This window comes from Lonchura striata, chromosome 7 (assembly GCF_050655825.1).
Source record: "Lonchura striata isolate lonStrDom1 chromosome 7, ASM5065582v1, whole genome shotgun sequence".
Taxonomy (NCBI): domain Eukaryota; kingdom Metazoa; phylum Chordata; class Aves; order Passeriformes; family Estrildidae; genus Lonchura; species Lonchura striata.
Genome location: NC_140709.1, coordinates 8,242 through 28,294, shown reverse-complemented (window position 1 = coordinate 28,294; position 20,053 = coordinate 8,242). Strand labels below are relative to the sequence as shown.

Genomic DNA, 20,053 nt, shown 5'->3' with positions numbered 1-20,053 from the left:
GGAGATATATGTTCTTGTTTTTGTATTCAGGCGCCCACCCTGGGTCAGGGGACCTGTGCACCAATTCCAGCCTTTTTCCCTGGGAAAGAAAACTCACCAGTCAAGGATCCTGATGTCAGTTTGTAGGTCTCCCTTTGCACTGTACAAGCAGCACAAGTTTGAGGTGGGGATAACTTCGGTTTGGGGTCCATCCTTAGATATAAGGATTTTTTGCGGTCAGGGTCCAGAACAGGGCTGGGGGCCCCTGGGCACATACTTTGGCCATTTTCCCTGGAAAGAAAACTCAGCAGTCCAGATTCCTGATGTCAGTTTGTAGGTCTCCCTTGGCACTGTACTGGCAGCACAAGTTAGAGGTGGGGACAGCTTTGTTCTGGGATGCATCCTTTGATGTTTGGAGTTTTTGGAGTGAGGTGCCAGCTCAGGGCCTGGGGCACCTGGGCATATTTCCCAGACTTTTCCCTGGAAAGAAAACTCACCAGTCGAGGTTCCTGATGTCAGTTTGTAGGTCTGCCTTGGTACTGTACTGGCAGCACAAATTTGAGGTGGGGACAGCTTTGTTCTGGGATGAATCCTTCGATGTTTGTAGTTTCTGCAGTCACGCACTAGCTCAGCGTCAGAGGCCCCTGGGCACATACTTTGGCCATTTTTCCCTGGGAAAGAAAACTCACCAGTCCAGGTTCCTGATGTCAGTTTGTAGGTCTCCCTTGGCACTGTAGTGGCAGCACAAATTTTCTGGTGGGGACAGCTTTGTTCTGGGAGATATTCTTTGATGTTCCTATTTGTTGCAGTCAGGTGCCCACCCGGGGTCAGGGGGTCCTGTGCGCTAATTCCAGCCTTTTTGCCTGGGAAAGAAAACTCACCAGTCCAAGTTCCTGATGTCAGTCTGTAGGGCTCCCTTGGGACTCTCAGGGCAGCGCAAGTTTGAGGTGGGGGCAGATGAAGTCTCGGAGATATCCTTTGATGTTCTTATGAGTTGCAGCCAGGCGCCTGCCCAAGGCCAGGGGGACCTTTGCTCTAATTCCAGCCCTTTTCCCTCGAAGGAAAACTCACTAGCCCAGGTTCCTGATGTCAGTTTGTAGGTCTCCCTTGGGACTCTCAGGGCAGCGCAAGTTTGAGGTGGGGACAGCTTTGTTCTGGGATGCATCCTTCGATGTTGTGATTTTTTGCATTCAGGTGCCCACCCAGGGCCGGGGGGCCCTGGGCACATTTCCCAGCCTTTTCCCTGGAAAGAAAACTCACCAGTCCAGGTTCCTGATGTCAGTTTGTAGGGCTCCCTTGGCACTGTACTGGCAGCACAAGTTAGAGGTGGGGACAGCTTTGTTCTCGGATGCATCCTTTGACGTTTGGAGTTTTTGGAGTGAGGTGCCAGCTCAGGGCCTGGGGCACCTGGGCATATTTCCCAGCCTTTTCCCTGGAAAGAAAACTCACCAGTCGAGGTTCCTGATGTCAGTTTGTAGGGCTCCCTTGGGACTCTCAGGGCAGCGCAAGTTTGAGGTGGGGGCAGATGAAGTCTCGGAGATATCCTTTGATGTTCTTATGCGTTGCAGTCAGGCGCCTGCCCAAGGCCATGGGGACCTTTGTTCTAATTCCAGTCTTTTCCCTGGGAAAGGAAACATAGCAGTCCAGGTTCCTGATGTCAGTTTCTAGGGATCCCTTGGGTCTATCAGGTCAACACAAGTTTGAGGTAGGGACAGCTTTGTTCTGGGATGCATCCTTCAATGTTTGGAGTTTTTGGAGTGAGGCGCCTGCTCAGGGCCAGGGGCCCCTGGCATATTTTCCAGTCTTTTCCCTGAAAAGAAAACTCACCAGTCCAAGTTCCTGATGTCAGTTTGTAGGGCTCGCTTGGGACTCTCAGGGCAGCACAAGTTACATGTTGGGGCAGATGAAGTCTCGGAGATGTCCTTTGATGTTCTTATGTGTTGCAGTCAGGCGCCTGCCCAAGGCCAGGGGGACCTTTGTTCTAATTCCAGCCTTTTTCCATGAAAAGGAAACTCACCAGTCCAGGTTCCTGATGTCAGTTTGTAGGTCTCCCTTGGCAAGGTATGGGTAGCACAAGTTTGAGGTGGGGACAACTTCGTTCTGGGAGATATTCTTTGATGTTCCTATTTGTTGCAGTCAGACTCCACCCCGGGGTCAGGGGACCTGAGCGCAAATTCCAGCCTTTTCCCTGGGAAAGGAAACATAGCAGTCCAGGTTCCTGATGTCAGTTTCTAGGGAACCATTGGGACTGTCAGGGCAGCGCAAGTTTGAGATGGGGACAGCTTTGTTCTGGGATGCATCCTTCGATATTTGGAGTTTTTGGAGTGAGGCGCCAGCTCAGGGCCAGGGGCCCCTGGGCACATTTCCCAGCCTTTTCCCTGGAAAGGAAACTCACCAGTCCAGGTTCCGGATGTCAGTTTGTAGGGCTCCCTTGGGACTCTCAGGGCAGCACAAGTTTCATGTTGGGGCAGATGAAGTCTCGGAGATATCCTTTGATGTTCTTATGAGTTGCAGTCAGGTGCCTGCCCAAGGCCAGGGGGACCTTTGTTCTAATTCCAGCCTTTTTCCCTGAAAAGGAAACTCACCAGTGCAGGTTCCTGATGTCAGTTTGTAGGGCTCCCTTGGGACTCTCAGGGCAGCGCAAGTTTGAGGTGGGGACAGCTGTGTTTTGGGATGCAGCCTTCGATGTTTTGATTTTTTGCATTCAGGTGCCCACCCAGGGCCGGGGGCCCCTGGGCTCATGTCCCAGCCTTTTCCCTGGAAAGAAAACTCACCAGTCCCGGTTCCTGATGTCAGTTTGTAGGGCTCCTTTGGGACTCTCAGGGCAGCGCAAGTTTGAGGTGGGGGCAGATGAAGTCTCGGAGATATATGTTCTTCTTTTTGTATTCAGGCGCCCACCCTGGGTCAGGGGACCTGTGCACCAATTCCAGCCTTTTTCCCTGGGAAAGAAAACTCACCAGTCCAGGTTCCTGATGTCAGTTTGTAGGTCTCCCTTTGCACTGTACAAGCAGCACAAGTTTGAGGTGGGGATAACTTCGGTTTGGGGTCCATCCTTAGATATAAGGATTTTTTGCGGTCAGGGTCCAGAACAGGGCTGGGGGCCCCTGGGCACATACTTTGGCCATTTTCCCTGGAAAGAAAACTCAGCAGACCAGATTCCTGATGTCAGTTTGTAGGTCTCCCTTGGCACTGTTTGGGCAGCACAAGTTAGAGGTGGGGACAGTTTTGTTCTGGGATGCATCCTTTGATGTTTGTAGTTTTTGCATTCAGGTGCCTACCCAGGGCCGGGGGCCCCTGGGCACATTTCCCAGACTTTTCCCTGGAAAGAAAACTCACCAGTCCAGGTTCCTGATGTCAGTTTGTAGGGCTCCCTTGGCACTGTAATGGTAGCACAAGTTTGAGGTGGGGGCAGATGAAGTCTCGGAGATATCCTTTGATGTTCTTATGAGTTGCAGTCAGGCGCCTGCCCAAGGCCAGGCGGACCTTTGTTCTAATTCCAGCCCTTTTCCCTGAAAAGGAAACTCACCAGTCCAGGTTCCTGATGTCAGTTTCTAGGGAACCATTGGAACTGTCAGGGCAGCGCAAGTTTGAGGTGGGGACAGCTTTGTTCTGGGATGCATCCTTCGATGTTTTGATTTTTTTGCATTCAGGTGCCGACCCAGGGCCTGGGGCCCCTGGGCACATTTCCCAGACTTTTCCCTGGAAAGAAAACTCACCAGTCCAGGTTCCTGATGTCAGTTTGTAGGTCTCCCTTGGCACTGTAGTGGCAGCACAAGTTTGAGGTGGGGACAGCTTTGTTCTGGGATGCATCCTTCGATGTTTGGAGTATTTGGAGTGAGGCGCCAGCTCAGGGCCAGGGGCCCCTGGGCACATTTCCCAGCCTTTTCCCTGGAAAGAAAACTCACCAGTCCAGGTTCCTGATGTCAGTTTGTAGGGCTCCCTTGGGACTCTCAGGGCAGCGCAAGTTTGAGGGGGGGGAAAAGAAGTCTCGGAGATATCCTTTGATGTTCTTATGTGTTGCAGTCAGGTGCCTGCCCAAGGGCAGGGGGACCTTTGCTCTAATTCCAGTCCTTTTCCCTGAAAAGGAAACTCACCAGTGCAGGTTCCTGATGTCAGTTTGTAGGGCTCCCTTGGGACTCTCAGGGCAGCGCAAGTTTGAGGTGGGGACAGCTTTGTTCTGGGATGCATCCTTCGATATTTGTAGTTTTTGCATTCAGGTTCTAGCTCAGGGCCAGGGGCCACTGGGCACATTTCCCAGCCTTTTCCCTGGAAAGAAAACTCACCAGTCCAGGTTCCTGATGTCAGTTTGTAGGTCTCCCTTGGCACTGTACTGGCAGCACAAATTTGAGGTGGGGACAGCTTTGTTCCGGGAGATATTCTTTGATGTTCCTATTTGTTGCAGTCAGCCTTCCACCCGGGGTCAGGGGGTCCTGTGCCCTAATTCCAGCCTTTTTGCCTGGGAAAGGAAACATAGCAGTCCAGGTTCCTGATGTCAGTTTCTAGGGCTCCCTTGGGACTCTCAGGGCAGCGCAAGTTTGAGGTGGGGACAGCTTTGTCCTGGGATGCATCCTTCAGTGTTTCGATGTTTTGAAGTCAGGTGCCAGCTCAGGGGCAGGGACCTCTGGGCACATACTCTGGCCCTTTACCCTGGGAAAGAATACTCAAAGTCCAGTTTCTTGATGTCGGTTTGTAGTGCTCCCATGGGACTATCAGGGCAGTGCAAGTCTGAGATGGGGACAACTTTGTTCTGGGATGCATCCTTCTATGATTGGAGTTTTTGTAGTTCTGTGCCAGCTCATGCCCAGGGATCCCTGAGCACATACTCCGGCCCTTTTCCCTGGAAAGAAAACTCACCAGTCCAGGTTCCTAATGTCAGTTTGCAGGGCTCCCTTGGGACTGTCAGGGCAGCGCAAGTTTGAGGTTGGAGGAGATGGTGTCTGGGTGATATCCTTCCATATTCGTATTTGTTGCAGTCAGGCACCTGCCCAAGGCCAGGGGGTCCAGTGCTGTAATTCCAGCTCTTTTTCCTGGGAAAGAAAGCTCACCAGTTCCGGTTCTTGATGTCAGTTTGTAGTGCTCCCATGGGACTGTCAGGGCAGTGCAAGTTTGAGGTAGGGACAGCTGTGTTCTGGGATACATCCTTTGATGATTGGAGTTTTTGAAGTCAGGTTCCTGCTCAGGGCCAGGAGCCCCTGGGCCCATACTCCTGCCCTTTTCCCTTGGAAAGAAAACTCACCAGTCCAGGTTCCTGATGTCAGTTTTTAGGGCTCCATTGGGAACATCAGGGCAGTAGAAGTTTGAGGTGGGGGCAGATGGGGTCTGGGAGATATTCTTCGATGGTCATATTTGTTGCAGTCAGCTGCCCACCCAGGGCCAGGGGGTCCTGAGTGCCAATTCCAGACTTTTAGCCTGGGAAAGAAAACTCACCAGTCCAGCTTCCTGATGTCAGTTTGCGAGTTGTGCTTAGGATGTTTAAGATAACCCCTGATTAACATCAGGGCAGCTTGGGTCCACAACACATCCTTCTGCATTCAGATTTTCAGTGGGCGGCCCTTCTTTCATGGCCCCTGGGTCTTGGACTCTGTCACTGGCCCTATTCTCTGTGAAACATGGCTCACCCTCTACACTTCCTGGTTTCAATTTTAAGGAGGTGCTTGTCTCTTCCGGGGCAGGCAGAATTCTTGGTGGGAGCAGTTTTGCTCCAGGATAAATCCTGTGCCATTCAGAACAAAATGATGTAGAATGTCACTTGCAGCCACAGACCTCGTGATCCAACCTCTGCCCTTTTTCCCTATAAAACCAACCTCACCCTCTCTGTGTGTTGATGTCTCTTCACTGGATGTGTGCTGCTCTCTAAGGGCAGCGAGAATTCCTGGTGTTGGCAGCTGTGGTCTGTGAGAAATCATTCACTGTTTGCAATTTTGGTAGCACCATTCCTGTTTGGCCAGGGGAAAGATTGTTAATTATCTTGGCAATGAAAATCTGGCACCCCATTGTTTAAGGGTCTGGCAAAGGGCTGTGTAGGGGAGGGAACACCCCACAGGACCTTTCTTCACCTTATCCCCCACTCTTAGGTGTAGCAGCTCCCCATGCGAGCAGCTGCTTTTAGTGCAGCTACCTGCGCACACCTGCACAGGGAGCTGCTAATCCAGAGGGGCTAACAGGGGTATCCCAAGCGTCCCTCCAGGAGCTACAGTCGGAACATCCAGCTGGGACCGGGGAGCAGCCGGACCCACCCGGGCACGGAGCATCCCTTTGAGAAAATGCAGAGGGCAGAGCCCTCTTGCCAAGGGGCAGCACCTGAGCAGGCCGGGCAGCATGTGGGGTTCCATAGGAGAGCTTTCAACTTTCCCCTTTTATTGTGTCAGTCCCTCCCTAGAACCCCAAGACCTTCCACAGCACTCCCAGAAAAAAGAGGGGTTATGGAGAGACAAGGGGTTTAAAGTATGGGAAAAAACTTCCTTTTCCATTATTTCTTGCTTTCAAATAATGAGGAAATGCACTTCCCCTGCAATTTTAATGGTCTCATTTGAAAGAGTCCCTGCCTTTTCTATGCTGTTAGGGGTGGTAATTGACAGGGAATCCCCATATTCCATTATTTTCCAGTTTAAATAGAGGGGGAAAACCTTGACAATGTTGTTTATGGGTTTGAATTAAGAGTAACCCTTTTTGTTGTCCTAAGGCTTAAATTGAGGGGGAAGCCCAGCTATCTCTCTTTCTTAAGGGTTTGGATTGAGGGGAAAATCCCTCTGTCTTCATAACTGGAGAGATTTAAATTGAGGAAAGCCTCTCTTTTCCCAGTATTCGAGGGGATTAAGTTAAAGGGCGGAAGCCATTTATTTGCCATGGTATCAGTGGAGGCAACTTCCCCATTTCTTCATTTTAAGGGATTAATTTGAAGGAGGCTCTTCTAAGATGCTTTTTCAGCATTTAAAACTACTTTTCAGGGCACTTCTTTCTGTGCCCTAGGACTAAGTACCTCAGAGAAAGGCAAGCCTAGCACGTACTTAACCTTTATGCTGCCCAGGAGCCTATTGTTTTTCTTATTGTTATTTATAATGTAGTTAGTCCTAATTAGCAGCCCCAAGGAGACTTAAACTGTTCATATAATTAGTGTTTTTCTCCACCCTTAGTCTCAGGTTGAGTACTACTTAGTAGTCACTGAGGAATAATTATATAAGTTAACAGCAAATTACCCAACTTATCTAGATATGCTGCCTAAAAACAAAGTTTTATTTCTTACCAGATTTTTTGCCCTTTTGCTCCAAGCAGTTGTAGAAAAAAGAAAGAGCTGTCATTTCCCTGAAGAGTTTTCTTCTATATCCAGCCCTTTCTTCTCCTTGAATTCAAGCCAGAGGAGCCAAATAGCCACAGCTCCTCTGATGGCTTTTATACACTGTGGGGTTTGCCCCCTCCCTTTTCCCAGGTGCCACGGGAACGAGAGGCGGGCCCAATCAGGGGTATATTAACCCCAGCCTTTCCCAAGGGGCTTCATTCCCTCAGTGGGATCAGCTGGGGTAAGAGCTCTCCTCTCATTCAGATGAAGAGGCTCCTTTAGCTTAGCTTGTTCTCTGCAGCTGCTTTTGGGCTTCTAATGCAACAGAGACTTTGAAGATACTGCAAAGAAAACAACGTTGAACACAGGGAGTATTTAAATTCACAGTTTGGGGTTGAGTATTCAGGGCTGGTAAGGTGCTTTTGTAATTTCTGATTTTTTTCTTCTTTTTTTAGGAGGAGGGCAACTTCCAGTAATTGCAGTTTGTGTCGAGCGCAACATTTTTCCAGCAGATTCATCACGACGCAGACGGCGGCTTCAGGTGAGTTGAGGATTGTGACTAGGAGAGGGAGATTAAGCAGGGTACCGAGTTAGGAGTTATCCCGGTGGGGGTTTGCAGGCAGTAGGGTGAGAAACGGTGCGTATCTGCAAGGCTTTTCACAAGCATAGCAGAGGCATCCACGTGTCATACGGCACACAAGCTCCTCCACCGAACTCACACAAATGCCATGTAGCTTTGCCTCTCTAACCCCCGTGCCACTCATCATAACAGCCATACCTTAGACTGAGGATGAGGCCGGAGACTTGAACACCCAGGCACACTCAGGAGAGGATAAGTAACTGACTTGCTGAGATTCGGCCCACATAGCACTAAACACAACCATTGATTTTCCCATTCTTTATTTTAGAAGACTAAGAGGCTAACAGGCTATCTCCTCTGAGCCAGACTCATTTCAGGTCCAACGTGGATTCACATCACCAGTCATCCAAAAGATAAGTTAGGGCCAGGGCCTGGAGATGGGAGCAGCGTCTTCCTTCTGCACCCGATGGGGATTTTCATCCCCTGATACGTGCAAGATAAGTGCAGGGCTACAACCCACAGAGGGAATGGAAGAGAGGTGCCGGGTGGGACTCCCCAGGAGGGGTTTTTGAGACAATTTTGGAGATGGGGATGCCCAAGAAGCGTCTCCTAAGGCCACCTAAAGGGAAAGCGTCTGTTTTGATCTCAGTGCTGAGCTGCTCAGGGCAGAGCAGCGATGGCGTGTGTCCTGTCACTCGTCTCTGGTGCACCCTATTATCTTTGCATCTCTCAGTCCTTTTTTATCCTCCAAAGCTCTCTCTCCCTGTCCTGTGTCATGGGTGTCTGCACATATTTTTCCTGGAGCTGCTCTGCCCTGCTGCATAGCCTGTATTAGCACAAGTCCTGGGGACTTGAAATTTGTAATGCCGGGTGTAGTTGGGCTCTAGATTGTATCAGGAGTTTGCCATAACATGTTTGGTGATGCTAAGTTGTCCTGCAGCCGTTTGACACTAGTCCTAACTTCCTTTCAGATGCAGACAATTCAAATCTGTGGCAGAGGGCCCCAGTCCTGGGGGAGGGTGTTTCCATGAGCAGGTCAGTCATTGTTTGCATTTGTAGGGGAAGCCTAAATGGTGACTGTATTACAGCAGTGTTCTTTGCCTTTATTTTCAGGAGGTCCAGGCAGATAGCAGCAGTCAAGGCCAAGTGTGCCAGGTGAGCAGTGGACCAAAGCAGTTGTTTTTGCTCAGCTTTTACTTTTTGATTCAACTGTAAGCATCCATTCTTGTTTGTGTGCTTTAGGGAATCCACTCAGAGTATGCCAAGCCCCTGTCCCCAACAGCTGATGGCCTGGATTTCTTGTGCTTGTGAGCCTTCAGGAAGTATTGCTGGACTCTGAGATGAAGCCTTGAAATTTTGTATTTCACGATGGCAGCCAGGTAGCCTTTGGCAATGGCTGAGGAGTTGCGGTGAGTCGCCGAGGTAGGGAGGGGGAGCCAAGGTCCTCTTAGGTTTCAGCAATGCCGAATCACTTTGTCTCTTCTTAACCCAGGCAGATCCTGCGATGACGGTGGCAGCCTCCGAGCCTGGCAAAAGTGAGCGGCCTGAGCATTCTTAGGAGAACGGTGAGTAGCGGGATTGCTGGGTTTTGTCCATTGTGCAGCTAAGAACATGCAGTGATGTTTGGTGTTCTCGATTGTAGCTGAGCACGGGACCACAGCCCGGTGACCATAGGACATTCCCTGCAGGCGAGGCAGCCTCCATTGGATTCTCATCCCCAGATGCCTGAGAGATAAGTATAGGGCTAAGGTCCACAGAGGGGATTAAAGTAGGGTGCTGGGAGGGCCTTTAGGATCAGCTTTGGGGGCAGGGATGTGCAAGAAGCGTCCCCTTAGGCCAGCTAAAGGAAAAGTGTCTGTTTTGACCACAGTGCTGAGGTGCTCAGGGCAGAACAGTTCCGGTGTGTGTCCTGTCAATTGTCTCTGGTGCACTGTGTGTTCTTTGGGTCTCTCGGTCCTTTCTTCTCCTCAAAAGCTTTCTGTCCCTGTCCTGTGTCACGGGTGTCTGCATGTATTTGTCCCGCAGCTGCTCTGCCCTGCTGCGTAGCCTGTAATAGCACAAGTCCTAGGGACTTGAAATTTTTAATGCAGGATGTAGTTGGGCTCTAGATTTTATGGGGAGATAGACATAACATGTTTGGTGATGCTATGTTGTCCTGCAGCCATTTGACACTAGTCCTAACTTCCTTTCAGATGCTGACAACTGAAATCAGTGGCAGAGAGCCCCAGTCCTGGGTGTGGTTTTTCCTATGTGCAGGTCAGTCATTGTTTGCATTTGCAGGGGCAGCCTCAATGGTGACCGTGTTACAGCAGTGTTCTTTGCCTTTACTTTCAGGAGGTCCAGGCAGACAGCAGCAGTCAAGGCCAAGTGTGCCAGGTGAGCAGTGGACCAAAGCAGTTGTTTTTGCTCAGCTTTTACTTCTTGCTCAGCTTTTAGTTTTTGATTCAACTGTAAGCATCCATTCTTGTTTGTGTGCTTTAAGGAATCGACTCAGAGTATGCCAAGCCTTTTTGACCGACAGCCGATGGCCTGGATTTCCTGTGCTTGTGAGCCTTCTGGAAGTATTGCTGGACTCTGAGATGAAGCCTTGAAATTTTGTATTTCACGATGGCTGCCAGGTAGCCCTTGGCACTGGCTGAGGAGTTGCGGTGAGTCGCCGAGGTAGGGAGGGGGAGCCAAGGTCCTCTTAGGTTTCAGCAATGCCGAGTCACTTTGTCTCTTCTTAACCCAGGCAGACCCTGCGATGACGGTGGCAGACTCCGAGCCTGGCCAAAGTGAGCGGCCGGAGCATTCTTAGGAGAATGGTGAGTAGCGGGATTGCTGGGTTTTGTCCATTGTGCAGCTAAAGATCTTGCAGTGATGTTTGGTGTTCTCGATTGTAGCTGAGCACGGGACCACAGCCCGGTGACCATAGGACATTCCCTGCAGGCGAGGCAGCCTCCATTCACATGCGACATGGATCGTCATCCCCAGATGCCCAAGAGATAAGTATAGGGCTCAGACCCATAGAGGGATGAAAGAGGGTGTGCTGGGAGGATCTTTTGAATCAGCTTTGGGAGCGGGGATGTGCAAGAAGCGTCCCCTTAGGCCAGCTAAAGGAAAAGTGTCTGTTTTGACCACAGTGCTGAGGTGCTCAGGGCAGAGCAGTTCCGGTGTGTGTCCTGTCACTTGCCTCTGGTGCACTCTGTGATCTTTGGGTCTCTCAGTCCTTTCTTCTCCACAAAAGCTCTCTCTCCCTGTCCTGTGTCACGGGTGTCTGCACGTATTTTTCCCGGAGCTGATCTGCCCTGCTGCATAGCCTGTAATAGCGCAAGTCCTGGGGACTTGAAATTTGTAATGCTGGGTGCAGTTGGGCTCTAGATTGTATTAGGATATTGACATAACATGTTTGGTTCTGCTAAGTTGTCTTGCAGCCATTTGACACTAGTGCTAACTTCCTTTCAGATGCAGACAGTCCAAATCAGTGGCAGAGGGCCCCAGTCTTGTGTGGAGATTTTCCCATGAGCAGGTCAGTCATTGTCTGCATTTGCAGGGGCAGCTTAAATGGTGACCGTGTTACAGCTGTGTTCTTTGCCTTTATTTTTAGGAAGTCCAGGCAGATAGCAGCAGTCAAGGCCAAGTGTGCCAGGTGAGCAGTGGACCAAAGCAGTTGTTCTTGCTAAGCTTTCCGTTTTTGGTGTGACTCTAAGCATCCATTCTTGTTTGTGTGCTTTAGGGAATCGACTCGGAGTATGCATAACTCTGTCACCAACCAGCTGATGGATCAGGTTTCATGCACTTTGGATCTCTCTGGAAGCATTACAGGACCCTGTGACGGAGCCTTCCAATCCTGCATTTCAAGGTCCCATCTGAGCAGCCCTGAGGAATGGCTGCGGAGTTGCGGTTAGTCCGGGAGGTAGGGAGGGGGGGTGTGAGAGTACAGTCATGTTTCAGCAATGTCATGTCGCCTTGTCTCCACTTAACCTAGGCGTACCCTGCAATGACGGCGTCGGAATCCAAGCACGTCTGAAGCGTGCAGGCCAAGAACCCGGGCATTCTGAGGAGAACGGTGAGTAGCAGAATTACAAGTTTTTGGCCGATGTGCTGTTCAGACCGTGCACTGATGTTTAGTTTTCTTTGTCTTGGCAGACCCAGAGGTGACAGCTGGAACTTAGCAGACAGGCAGATGGCCACCTTCTACACTCAAGAGGGATTTGCATCCGCAGCTACGTACAAGATAAGTGGAGGGTTATGACCCACAGAGGGGATGAAAGAGGGGTGCTGGGTTGGGACTTTCTAGAAGGGGTTTTTGTGTCAGTTTTGGAGACACGGATGTGCAAGAAGCATCTCCTTAGGCCATCTAAAGGGAAAGTGTCTGTTTTGACCACAGTGCTGAGGTGCTCAGGGCAGAGCAGTTCCGGTGTGTGTCCTGTCACTTGCCTCTGGTGCACTCTGTGTTCTTTTGATCTCTCAGTCCTTTCTTCTCCACAAAAGCTCTCTCTCCCTGTCCTGTGTCACGGGTGTCTGCACATATTTTTCCCGGAGCTGATCTGCCCTGCTGCATAGCCTGTAATAGCGCAAGTCCTGGGGACTTGAAATTTGTAATGCTGGGTGCAGTTGGGCTCTAGATTGTATTAGGATATTGACATAACATGTTTGGTTCTGCTAAGTTGTCTTGCAGCCGTTTGACTTTAGTCCTAACTTCCTTTCAGATGCAGACAATTCAAATCTGTGGAAGAGGGCCCCAGTCCTGGGGGAGGGTGTTTCCATGAGCAGGTCAGTCATTGTTTGCATTTGCAGGGGATGCTTAAATGGTGACTGTATTACAGCGGTGCTCTTTACCTTTATTTTTAGGAGGTCCAGGCAGACAGCAGCAGTCAAGGCCAAGTGTGCCAGGTGAGCAGTGGACCAAAGCAGTTGTTCTTGCTCAGCTTTTACTTTTTGATTCAACTGTAAGCATCCATTCTTGTTTGTGTGCTTTAGGGAATCCACTCAGAGTATGCCAAGCCTTTGTGACCGACAGCCGATGGCCTGGATTTCCTGTGCTTGTGAGCCCTCTGGAAGTATTTCAGGACTCTGAGATGAAGCCTTGAAATTTTGTATTTCACGATGGCATCCAGGGAGCCATTGGCAATGGCTGAGGAGTTGCGGTGAGTCGCCGAGGTAGGGAGGGGGAGCCAAGGTCCTCTTAGGTTTCAGCAATGCTGAGTCACTATGTCTCTTCTTAACCCAGGCAGACCCTGCGATGACGGTGGCAGCCTCCGAGCCTGGCCAAAGTGCACGGCCCGAGCATTCTTAGGAGAACGGTGAGTAGCAGGATTGCTGGGTTTTGTCCATTGTGCAGCTAAGATCATGCAGTGATGTTTGGTGTTCTCGATTGTAGCTGAGCACGGGACCACAGCCCGGTGACCATAGGACATTCCCTGCAGGCGAGGCAGCCTCCATTCACATGCGACATGGATCGTCATCCCCAGATGCCCAAGAGATAAGTATAGGGCTCAGACCCATAGAGGGATGAAAGAGGGTGTGCTGGGAGGATCTTTTGAATCAGCTTTGGGAGCGGGGATGTGCAAGAAGCGTCCCCTTAGGCCAGTAAAGGAAAAGTGTCTGTTTTGACCACAGTGCTGAGGTGCTCAGGGCAGAGCAGTTCCGGTGTGTGTCCTGTCACTTGCCTCTGGTGCACTCTGTGATCTTTGGGTCTCTCAGTCCTTTCTTCTCCACAAAAGCTCTCTCTCCCTGTCCTGTGTCACGGGTGTCTGCACGTATTTTTCCCGGAGCTGATCTGCCCTGCTGCATAGCCTGTAATAGCGCAAGTCCTGGGGACTTGAAATTTGTAATGCTGGGTGCAGTTGGGCTCTAGATTGTATTAGGATATTGACATAACATGTTTGGTTCTGCTAAGTTGTCTTGCAGCCATTTGACACTAGTGCTAACTTCCTTTCAGATGCAGACAGTCCAAATCAGTGGCAGAGGGCCCCAGTCTTGTGTGGAGATTTTCCCATGAGCAGGTCAGTCATTGTCTGCATTTGCAGGGGCAGCTTAAATGGTGACCGTGTTACAGCTGTGTTCTTTGCCTTTATTTTTAGGAGGTCCAGGCAGATAGCAGCAGTCAAGGCCAAGTGTGCCAGGTGAGCAGTGGACCAAAGCAGTTGTTCTTGCTAAGCTTTCCGTTTTTGGTGTGACTCTAAGCATCCATTCTTGTTTGTGTGCTTTAGGGAATCGACTCGGAGTATGCATAACTCTGTCACCAACCAGCTGATGGATCAGGTTTCATGCACTTTGGATCTCTCTGGAAGCATTACAGGACCCTGTGACGGAGCCTTCCAATCCTGCATTTCAAGGTCCCATCTGAGCAGCCCTGAGGAATGGCTGCGGAGTTGCGGTTAGTCCGGGAGGTAGGGAGGGGGGGTGTGAGAGTACAGTCATGTTTCAGCAATGTCATGTCGCCTTGTCTCCACTTAACCTAGGCGTACCCTGCAATGACGGCGTCGGAATCCAAGCACGTCTGAAGCGTGCAGGCCAAGAACCCGGGCATTCTGAGGAGAACGGTGAGTAGCAGAATTACAAGTTTTTGGCCGATGTGCTGTTCAGACCGTGCACTGATGTTTAGTTTTCTTTGTCTTGGCAGACCCAGAGGTGACAGCTGGAACTTAGCAGACAGGCAGATGGCCACCTTCTACACTCAAGAGGGATTTGCATCCGCAGCTGCGTACAAGATAAGTGGAGGGTTATGACCCACAGAGGGGATGAAAGAGGGGTGCTGGGTTGGGACTTTCTAGAAGGGGTTTTTGTGTCAATTTTGGAGACAGGGATGTGCAAGAAGCATCTCCTTAGGCCACCTAAAGGGAAAGTGTCTGTTTTGACCACAGTGCTGAGGTGCTCAGGGCAGAGCAGTTCCGGTGTGTGTCCTGTCACTTGTCTCTGGTGCACTCTGTGTTCTTTTGATCTCTCAGTCCTTTCTTCTCTTCAAAAGCTCTCTGTCCCTGTCCTGTGTCACGGGTGTCTGCACATATTTTTCCCGGAGCTGCTCTGCCCTGCTGCATAGCCTGTAATAGCACAAGTCCTGGGGACTTGAAATTGGTAATGCCGGGTGTAGTTGGGCTCTAGATTGTATCAGGAGTTTGCCATAACATGTTTGTAATTTGAGCAAAGGACCACAGCCCAGTACTCTCATGTTTCAGCAATGCCATGTTGTCTTGTCTCCACTTAACCTAGGTGTACCCTGCGATGATGGCATCAGAGTCCAAGCACGCTTGAAGTGTGCAGGCCAGGAACCCAGGCATTCTGAGGAGGATGGTGAGTAACAGATTTACCAGGTTTTAGCCGATGTGCTGCTAAGACCGTGCACTGATGTTTAGTTTTCTCTCTCTCGGCAGACCAAGAGGTGACAGCTGGAACTTAGCAGACCGGCCCATGGCCGTCTTCTGGACCCAACAGGCATTTGCTGCGTGCAAGATAAGTTGAGGGTTATGACCCACAGAGGGGATGGAAGTGGGTGCTGAGTTAGGACTTCCTAGAAGGGGTTTTTGCGTCAGTTTTGGATAAGAGGATGTCCAAGAAGTGTCTCCTTCAGCCACCTAAAGGGAAAGTGTCTGTTTTGACCACAATGCTGAGGTGCTCAGGGCAGAGCAGTTCCTGTGTGTGTCCTGTCACTTGTCTCTGGTGCACCCTATTATCTTTGCATCTCTCAGTCCTTTTTTCTCCTCAAAAGCTCTCCCTGTCCTGTGTCACGGGTGTCTGCACGTATTTTTCCTGGAGCTGCTCTGCCCTGTTGCATAGCCTGTAATAGCACAAGTCCTGGGGACTTGAAATTTGTAATGCAGGGTGTAGTTGGGCTCTAGATTGTATGGGGATATTCATATAACTTTTTGCTGCAGCTAAATTTTCCTGCAGCTGTTTGACACTAGTCTTAAGTTCCTTTCAGATGCTGACAGTTCAAATCTGCGGCAGAGGGCCCCAGTCCTGGGGGAGGGTGTTGCCATGAGCGGGTCAGTCATTGTTTGCAGGGGAAGCCTAAATGGTGAATGTGTTACCACAGTGTTCTTTGCCTTTATTTTTAGGAGGTCCAGGCAGACGGCAGCAGTCAAGGCCAAGTGTGCCAGGTGAGCAGTGGACAGAAGGAGTTGTTCTGAATCAGGTCTCAATTTCTGGTGCAATTCTAAGCATCCATTCTTGGTTCCTTTGTTTTATTTTAGGCAGTCGTCTTGCAAGATGTCTTCGGTCCGGATGTCGAAGGCCAGGTGGGTTCAAGTGTAAGGTCTGGGTGTGCGTATTTTTCAGGTCAGGGGGATGTTGTTTTCACAGTTTCTCAGTGTGGGTTTTTTTTGCTTTGTGTTTTTGCAGGTGCTGTCGCTGCCCGAGCTGTGTGAAGGAACAGAGGCGAGCGGGTGAGTTGGCATTTAGGCACGGTGACTCACAGGTGACCGTTATGCAGCAGCATGTTTAAGCGTGTACCTTTTTGTTTTCCAGGTATCCTCCAGGCAGCCGGTGGAGTCAAACTGAGATTTCAGGTGAGCCGGGGCAGCGGTGTGTCAGAGTTTCGGGGATTTCTCTTTTTGTGTGCACTAGTTGAATTTTCCGTTTTGTCTTAGGTACCCTGAGGAGGAGCGTAGCTGAAGTTTGGAAACGGGAGCACCGAAGCTGATGCACAGAACGTCTTGCCGTCCACATCCAACTGACATGGGATTCCATCCGGTCATCTTGCAAAAGCTAAGTGCTGGGGCCAGTAGGTGGGAGCTGGGGGGGAAAACCTTTACTAGCACAGGAGGCTATTTGATGTTAGCTCAGAGAAGAGGCCCATAGTGGGACGGGCCCCTCGGGAGCAAAGGGAGAGGGTTTCTCCTCAGCCCCCCCAGAGTCGTCACCGGGCAGGGCAGTTCCGATCCCTATCCGCGTTCTCGTGACGTTCGCATCGGCGGCCTTCTTCGACTCTCGACGTCGTCGTGGATCTCTTCACCATAGGAGCACGCCTTCACGTCCGCAGCTATAGCCACGGTCACCCCGTAGTCATTTCTTCCTTCTCTAGGCCTACTGAGCTTCTTAGGCTTCCTCTTAAGTGCTTTGGCACTAACATCTTGAAAGGAGTTACACATCATCATCAAGTGCTATTGCCCTAGGGCTCTCTTTCCTTTGGCATCATCAGCCCATGGCTCATCTTGGCTTAGGAATCTTGGGTCCATAAAATGAAATTGCCAGGCAGTTTCCACTTGTGTCCGTGTCCCGTTGTCTGTGTCCGTGTCCCGTTGTCTGTGTCCGTGTCCCGTTGTCTGTGTCCGTGTCCCGTTGTCTGTGTCATAGGTCTTTGTTACATCTCCATGCTTTAGCAGCATCATTTTTTTGCCGTATCGGCCATATTTTGCTCACATACCTTTCCGGATATCAATTATTCCGGCATCTTTACATATTTACTTTTTTGGGACCGAAAGATGTACACGAGATGTTCTCATTCATCTTCATTCTCAGTTTTGGTAGCCTTTCTCTTGGACTTCCGTACAGAGCTTATTAGCCCCTCATCACCTGACCACAGTAGTTCTGTAGCATCTGCCTTCTCAAAGGATATAGAGCTTAAAAATTAGTCTTCTGGAGAATTGTATCAAGTCCTCACTTATCTCTTATCTCCGTCAGCTTATGTCGCGCCTACCTACATCGGCTTATATCGTACACGCGCATGTTACACCTACCTAGGTTGGCTTATGTTGTTTGCGCTTATACTGTATGTACCTAATGTTGGCTTATGTTGTTTGCGCTTATACTGTATGTACCTAATGTTGGCTTGTGTTGTTTGCGCTTATACTGTATGTACCTACCTTGGCTTATGTTGTTTGCGCTTATACTGTATGTACCTAACGTTGGCTTATGTTGTTTGAGCTTATACTGTATGTACCTACCTTGGCTTATGTTGTTTGCGCTTATACTGTATGTACCTAACGTTGGCTTATGTTGTTTGCGCTTATACTGTATGTACCTAACGTTGGCTTATGTTGTTTGCGCTTATACTGTATGTACCTAAGGTTGGCTTATGTTGTATGCACCTCTGTTGTGCCAATTAGGATCGGAGCTGCCTTGCCCGGCCACGTAGTTACGCTTAGGTAGAGCAGTTATAAAACTTTGCCATTCATCTGTCCTCTGCGGGGTTTCGGGTACAACAGCGATGGGCCCAGAGTCTGTGTAGCTCCTAGCTCTCAGATAGTCAGTCATTGACCGCCTCCCCTTGTCTCATAGGTCGCCGGGTGCCTACAGGATTTCCTGGAATCTACCATTCGACATCGAGGAGCTGCGGTCAGAAGATGCGTTTAAAGCATATTCTTCAGCGTATTCTTTCACGTAAGGGTGGCAGCTAGCCTGTCAGCAGAAGAACGTGTGAGAGTGCGATTGTCTGTGTCTGTCTGTAAGGGTTTGTGTGTACTTGTGTCTGCAGCTGTGTGTCTGCAGCAGTTATAACCTTGTGTGTATTGCCTTTCAGGTTTTTCCACTCATTTTTAAATTTAGAATAAAAAATCCCCAGCCGGGGGGTTTTTTTTTTTTTCCCCCCGGCTGGGTTTTTTTTTTCCTCGGTCCCGGCCGGTCAGCGAGGCGACGTTCATCGCCAAAGTTGGGGCGCCTACCGCCCCGGGACCGAGGTTTTCGTCAGGCAGGAGGAATTTTTGGGAGTCTCCCGGGAGCCACGTTCCCGAGGAGCGTCACCACCGAGCGTCGGCGGCCAGGGCTTAGCGGAGCGGTTGAGATGAGAGCGAGGGTGGTTTTGCGTGTAAGCCGAAGGAGTGCTGTGTGTGTGAAGCAGTCATAACCTTGTGCATATTGCCTTTCAGGTTTTTCCACTCATTTTTAAATTTAGAATAAAAAATCCCCAGCCGGGGGTTTTTTTTTTTTTTCCCCCCGGCTGGGTTTTTTTTTCCTCGGTCCCGGCCGGTCAGCGAGGCGACGTTCATCGCCAAAGTTAGGGCGCCGACCGCCCCGGGACCGAGGTTTTCGTCAGGCAGGAGGATTTTTTGGGAGTCTCCCGGGAGCCACGTTCCCGAGGAGCGTCACCACCGAGCGTCGGCGGCCAGGGCTTAGCGGAGCGGTTGAGATGAGAGCGAGGGTGGGTTTGCGTGTAAGCCGAAGGAGTGCTGTGTGTGTGAAGCAGTCATAACCTTGTGCATATTGCCTTTCAGGTTTTGCCACTCATTTTTAAATTTAGAATAAAAAATCCCCAGCCGGGGGGTTTTTTTTTTTTTCCCCCCGGCTGGGTTTTTTTTTCCTCGGTCCCGGCCGGTCAGCGAGGCGACGTTCATCGCCAAAGTTAGGGCGCCGACCGCCCCGGGACCGAGGTTTTCGTCAGGCAGGAGGATTTTTTGGGAGTCTCCCGGGAGCCACGTTCCCGAGGAGTGTCACCACCGAGCATCGGCGGCCAGGGCTTAGCGGAGCGGTTGAGATGAGAGCGAGGGTGGGTTTGCGTGTAAGCCGAAGGAGTGCTGTGTGTGTGAAGCAGTCATAACCTTGTGCATATTGCCTTTCAGGTTTTGCCACTCATTTTTAAATTTAGAATAAAAAATCCCCAGCCGGGGGGTTTTTTTTTTTTCCCCCCGGCTGGGTTTTTTTTTCCTCGGTCCCGGCCGGTCAGCGAGGCGACGTTCATCGCCAAAGTTAGGGCGCCGACCGCCCCGGGACCGAGGTTTTCGTCAGGCAGGAGGATTTTTTGGGAGTCTCCCGGGAACCACGTTCCCGAGGAGAGACGACGCCTCAGGGGTCAGAATGCAGTTGCAGCGAATGTGAGTTTGTGTGCAACAGGAAGGGGGCGTGCAGGTCGGCCGAGAGTTTTGTGCCATTTTTGTTCCGGGCGTGTCATAACAATAAAAGCGTAAAGGGCTCGTCTGAAACGGTTATATTGTGTCAATATGTATTTGGCTTGTAGTACATTATATTGTTCTGTATCTGCAGTTGTTCCTGTCTTTTGATGTATTTTGCTGTATGTAAATTGGACTTGTACTTGTGTACCCAGGTACGATGTATTTTTAATTGTATTTGTATCTGTACTCACATTTGTATACTTTATTTCCCTGTGTATTGCTGAAGTTTAAATTAAAGGAATAAAGATTAATCAGCCCCAATAACAATTCCCCTTACCCTCTGCCCCGCCCACCATTCGTGTCCTGTCTTTCTTTGGTGTGGTCGTGTCATCATTTTAACCCTATTTCTCCCTCTGCCTCTTACTTTCCTCTTTAGTCTATTCCTCACTTTATCCTTCCACGTCTAACTCT

At 50.2% G+C, this 20,053-nt stretch overlaps 1 protein-coding gene across 10 annotated transcripts in view; it reads left to right on the top strand.

The window, feature by feature from the left end:
• LOC146766840 (uncharacterized) overlaps positions 1–19,175 on the top strand; it is a 66,671-nt gene extending 47,496 nt beyond the window's left edge. For 7 of the 10 annotated variants that reach the window (XR_014956640.1, XR_014956639.1, XR_014956646.1 and 4 more), the window contains exons 21-29: positions 9,478–10,091; positions 10,170–10,211; positions 10,318–10,483; positions 10,567–11,717; positions 11,803–12,964; positions 13,048–13,120; positions 13,198–14,196; positions 14,282–15,110; positions 18,036–19,175. Coding sequence is in view for 1 of the 10 variants with exons in the window: in XM_085584746.1 (XP_085440872.1) it covers positions 13,815–13,822; positions 13,901–13,942; positions 14,030–14,196; positions 14,282–14,370 (306 nt within the window). In the remaining 9 variants the exon portion in view is untranslated. Of the gene's footprint in view, positions 1–9,477; positions 10,092–10,169; positions 10,212–10,317; positions 10,484–10,566; positions 11,718–11,802; positions 12,965–13,047; positions 13,121–13,197; positions 14,197–14,281; positions 15,111–15,190; positions 15,802–18,035 lie in introns of those variants that run through there. The other 3 variants (XM_085584746.1, XR_014956641.1, XR_014956642.1) reach the window with 3 other exon arrangements.
• The last annotated feature ends 878 nt before the right edge of the window (positions 19,176–20,053 follow it).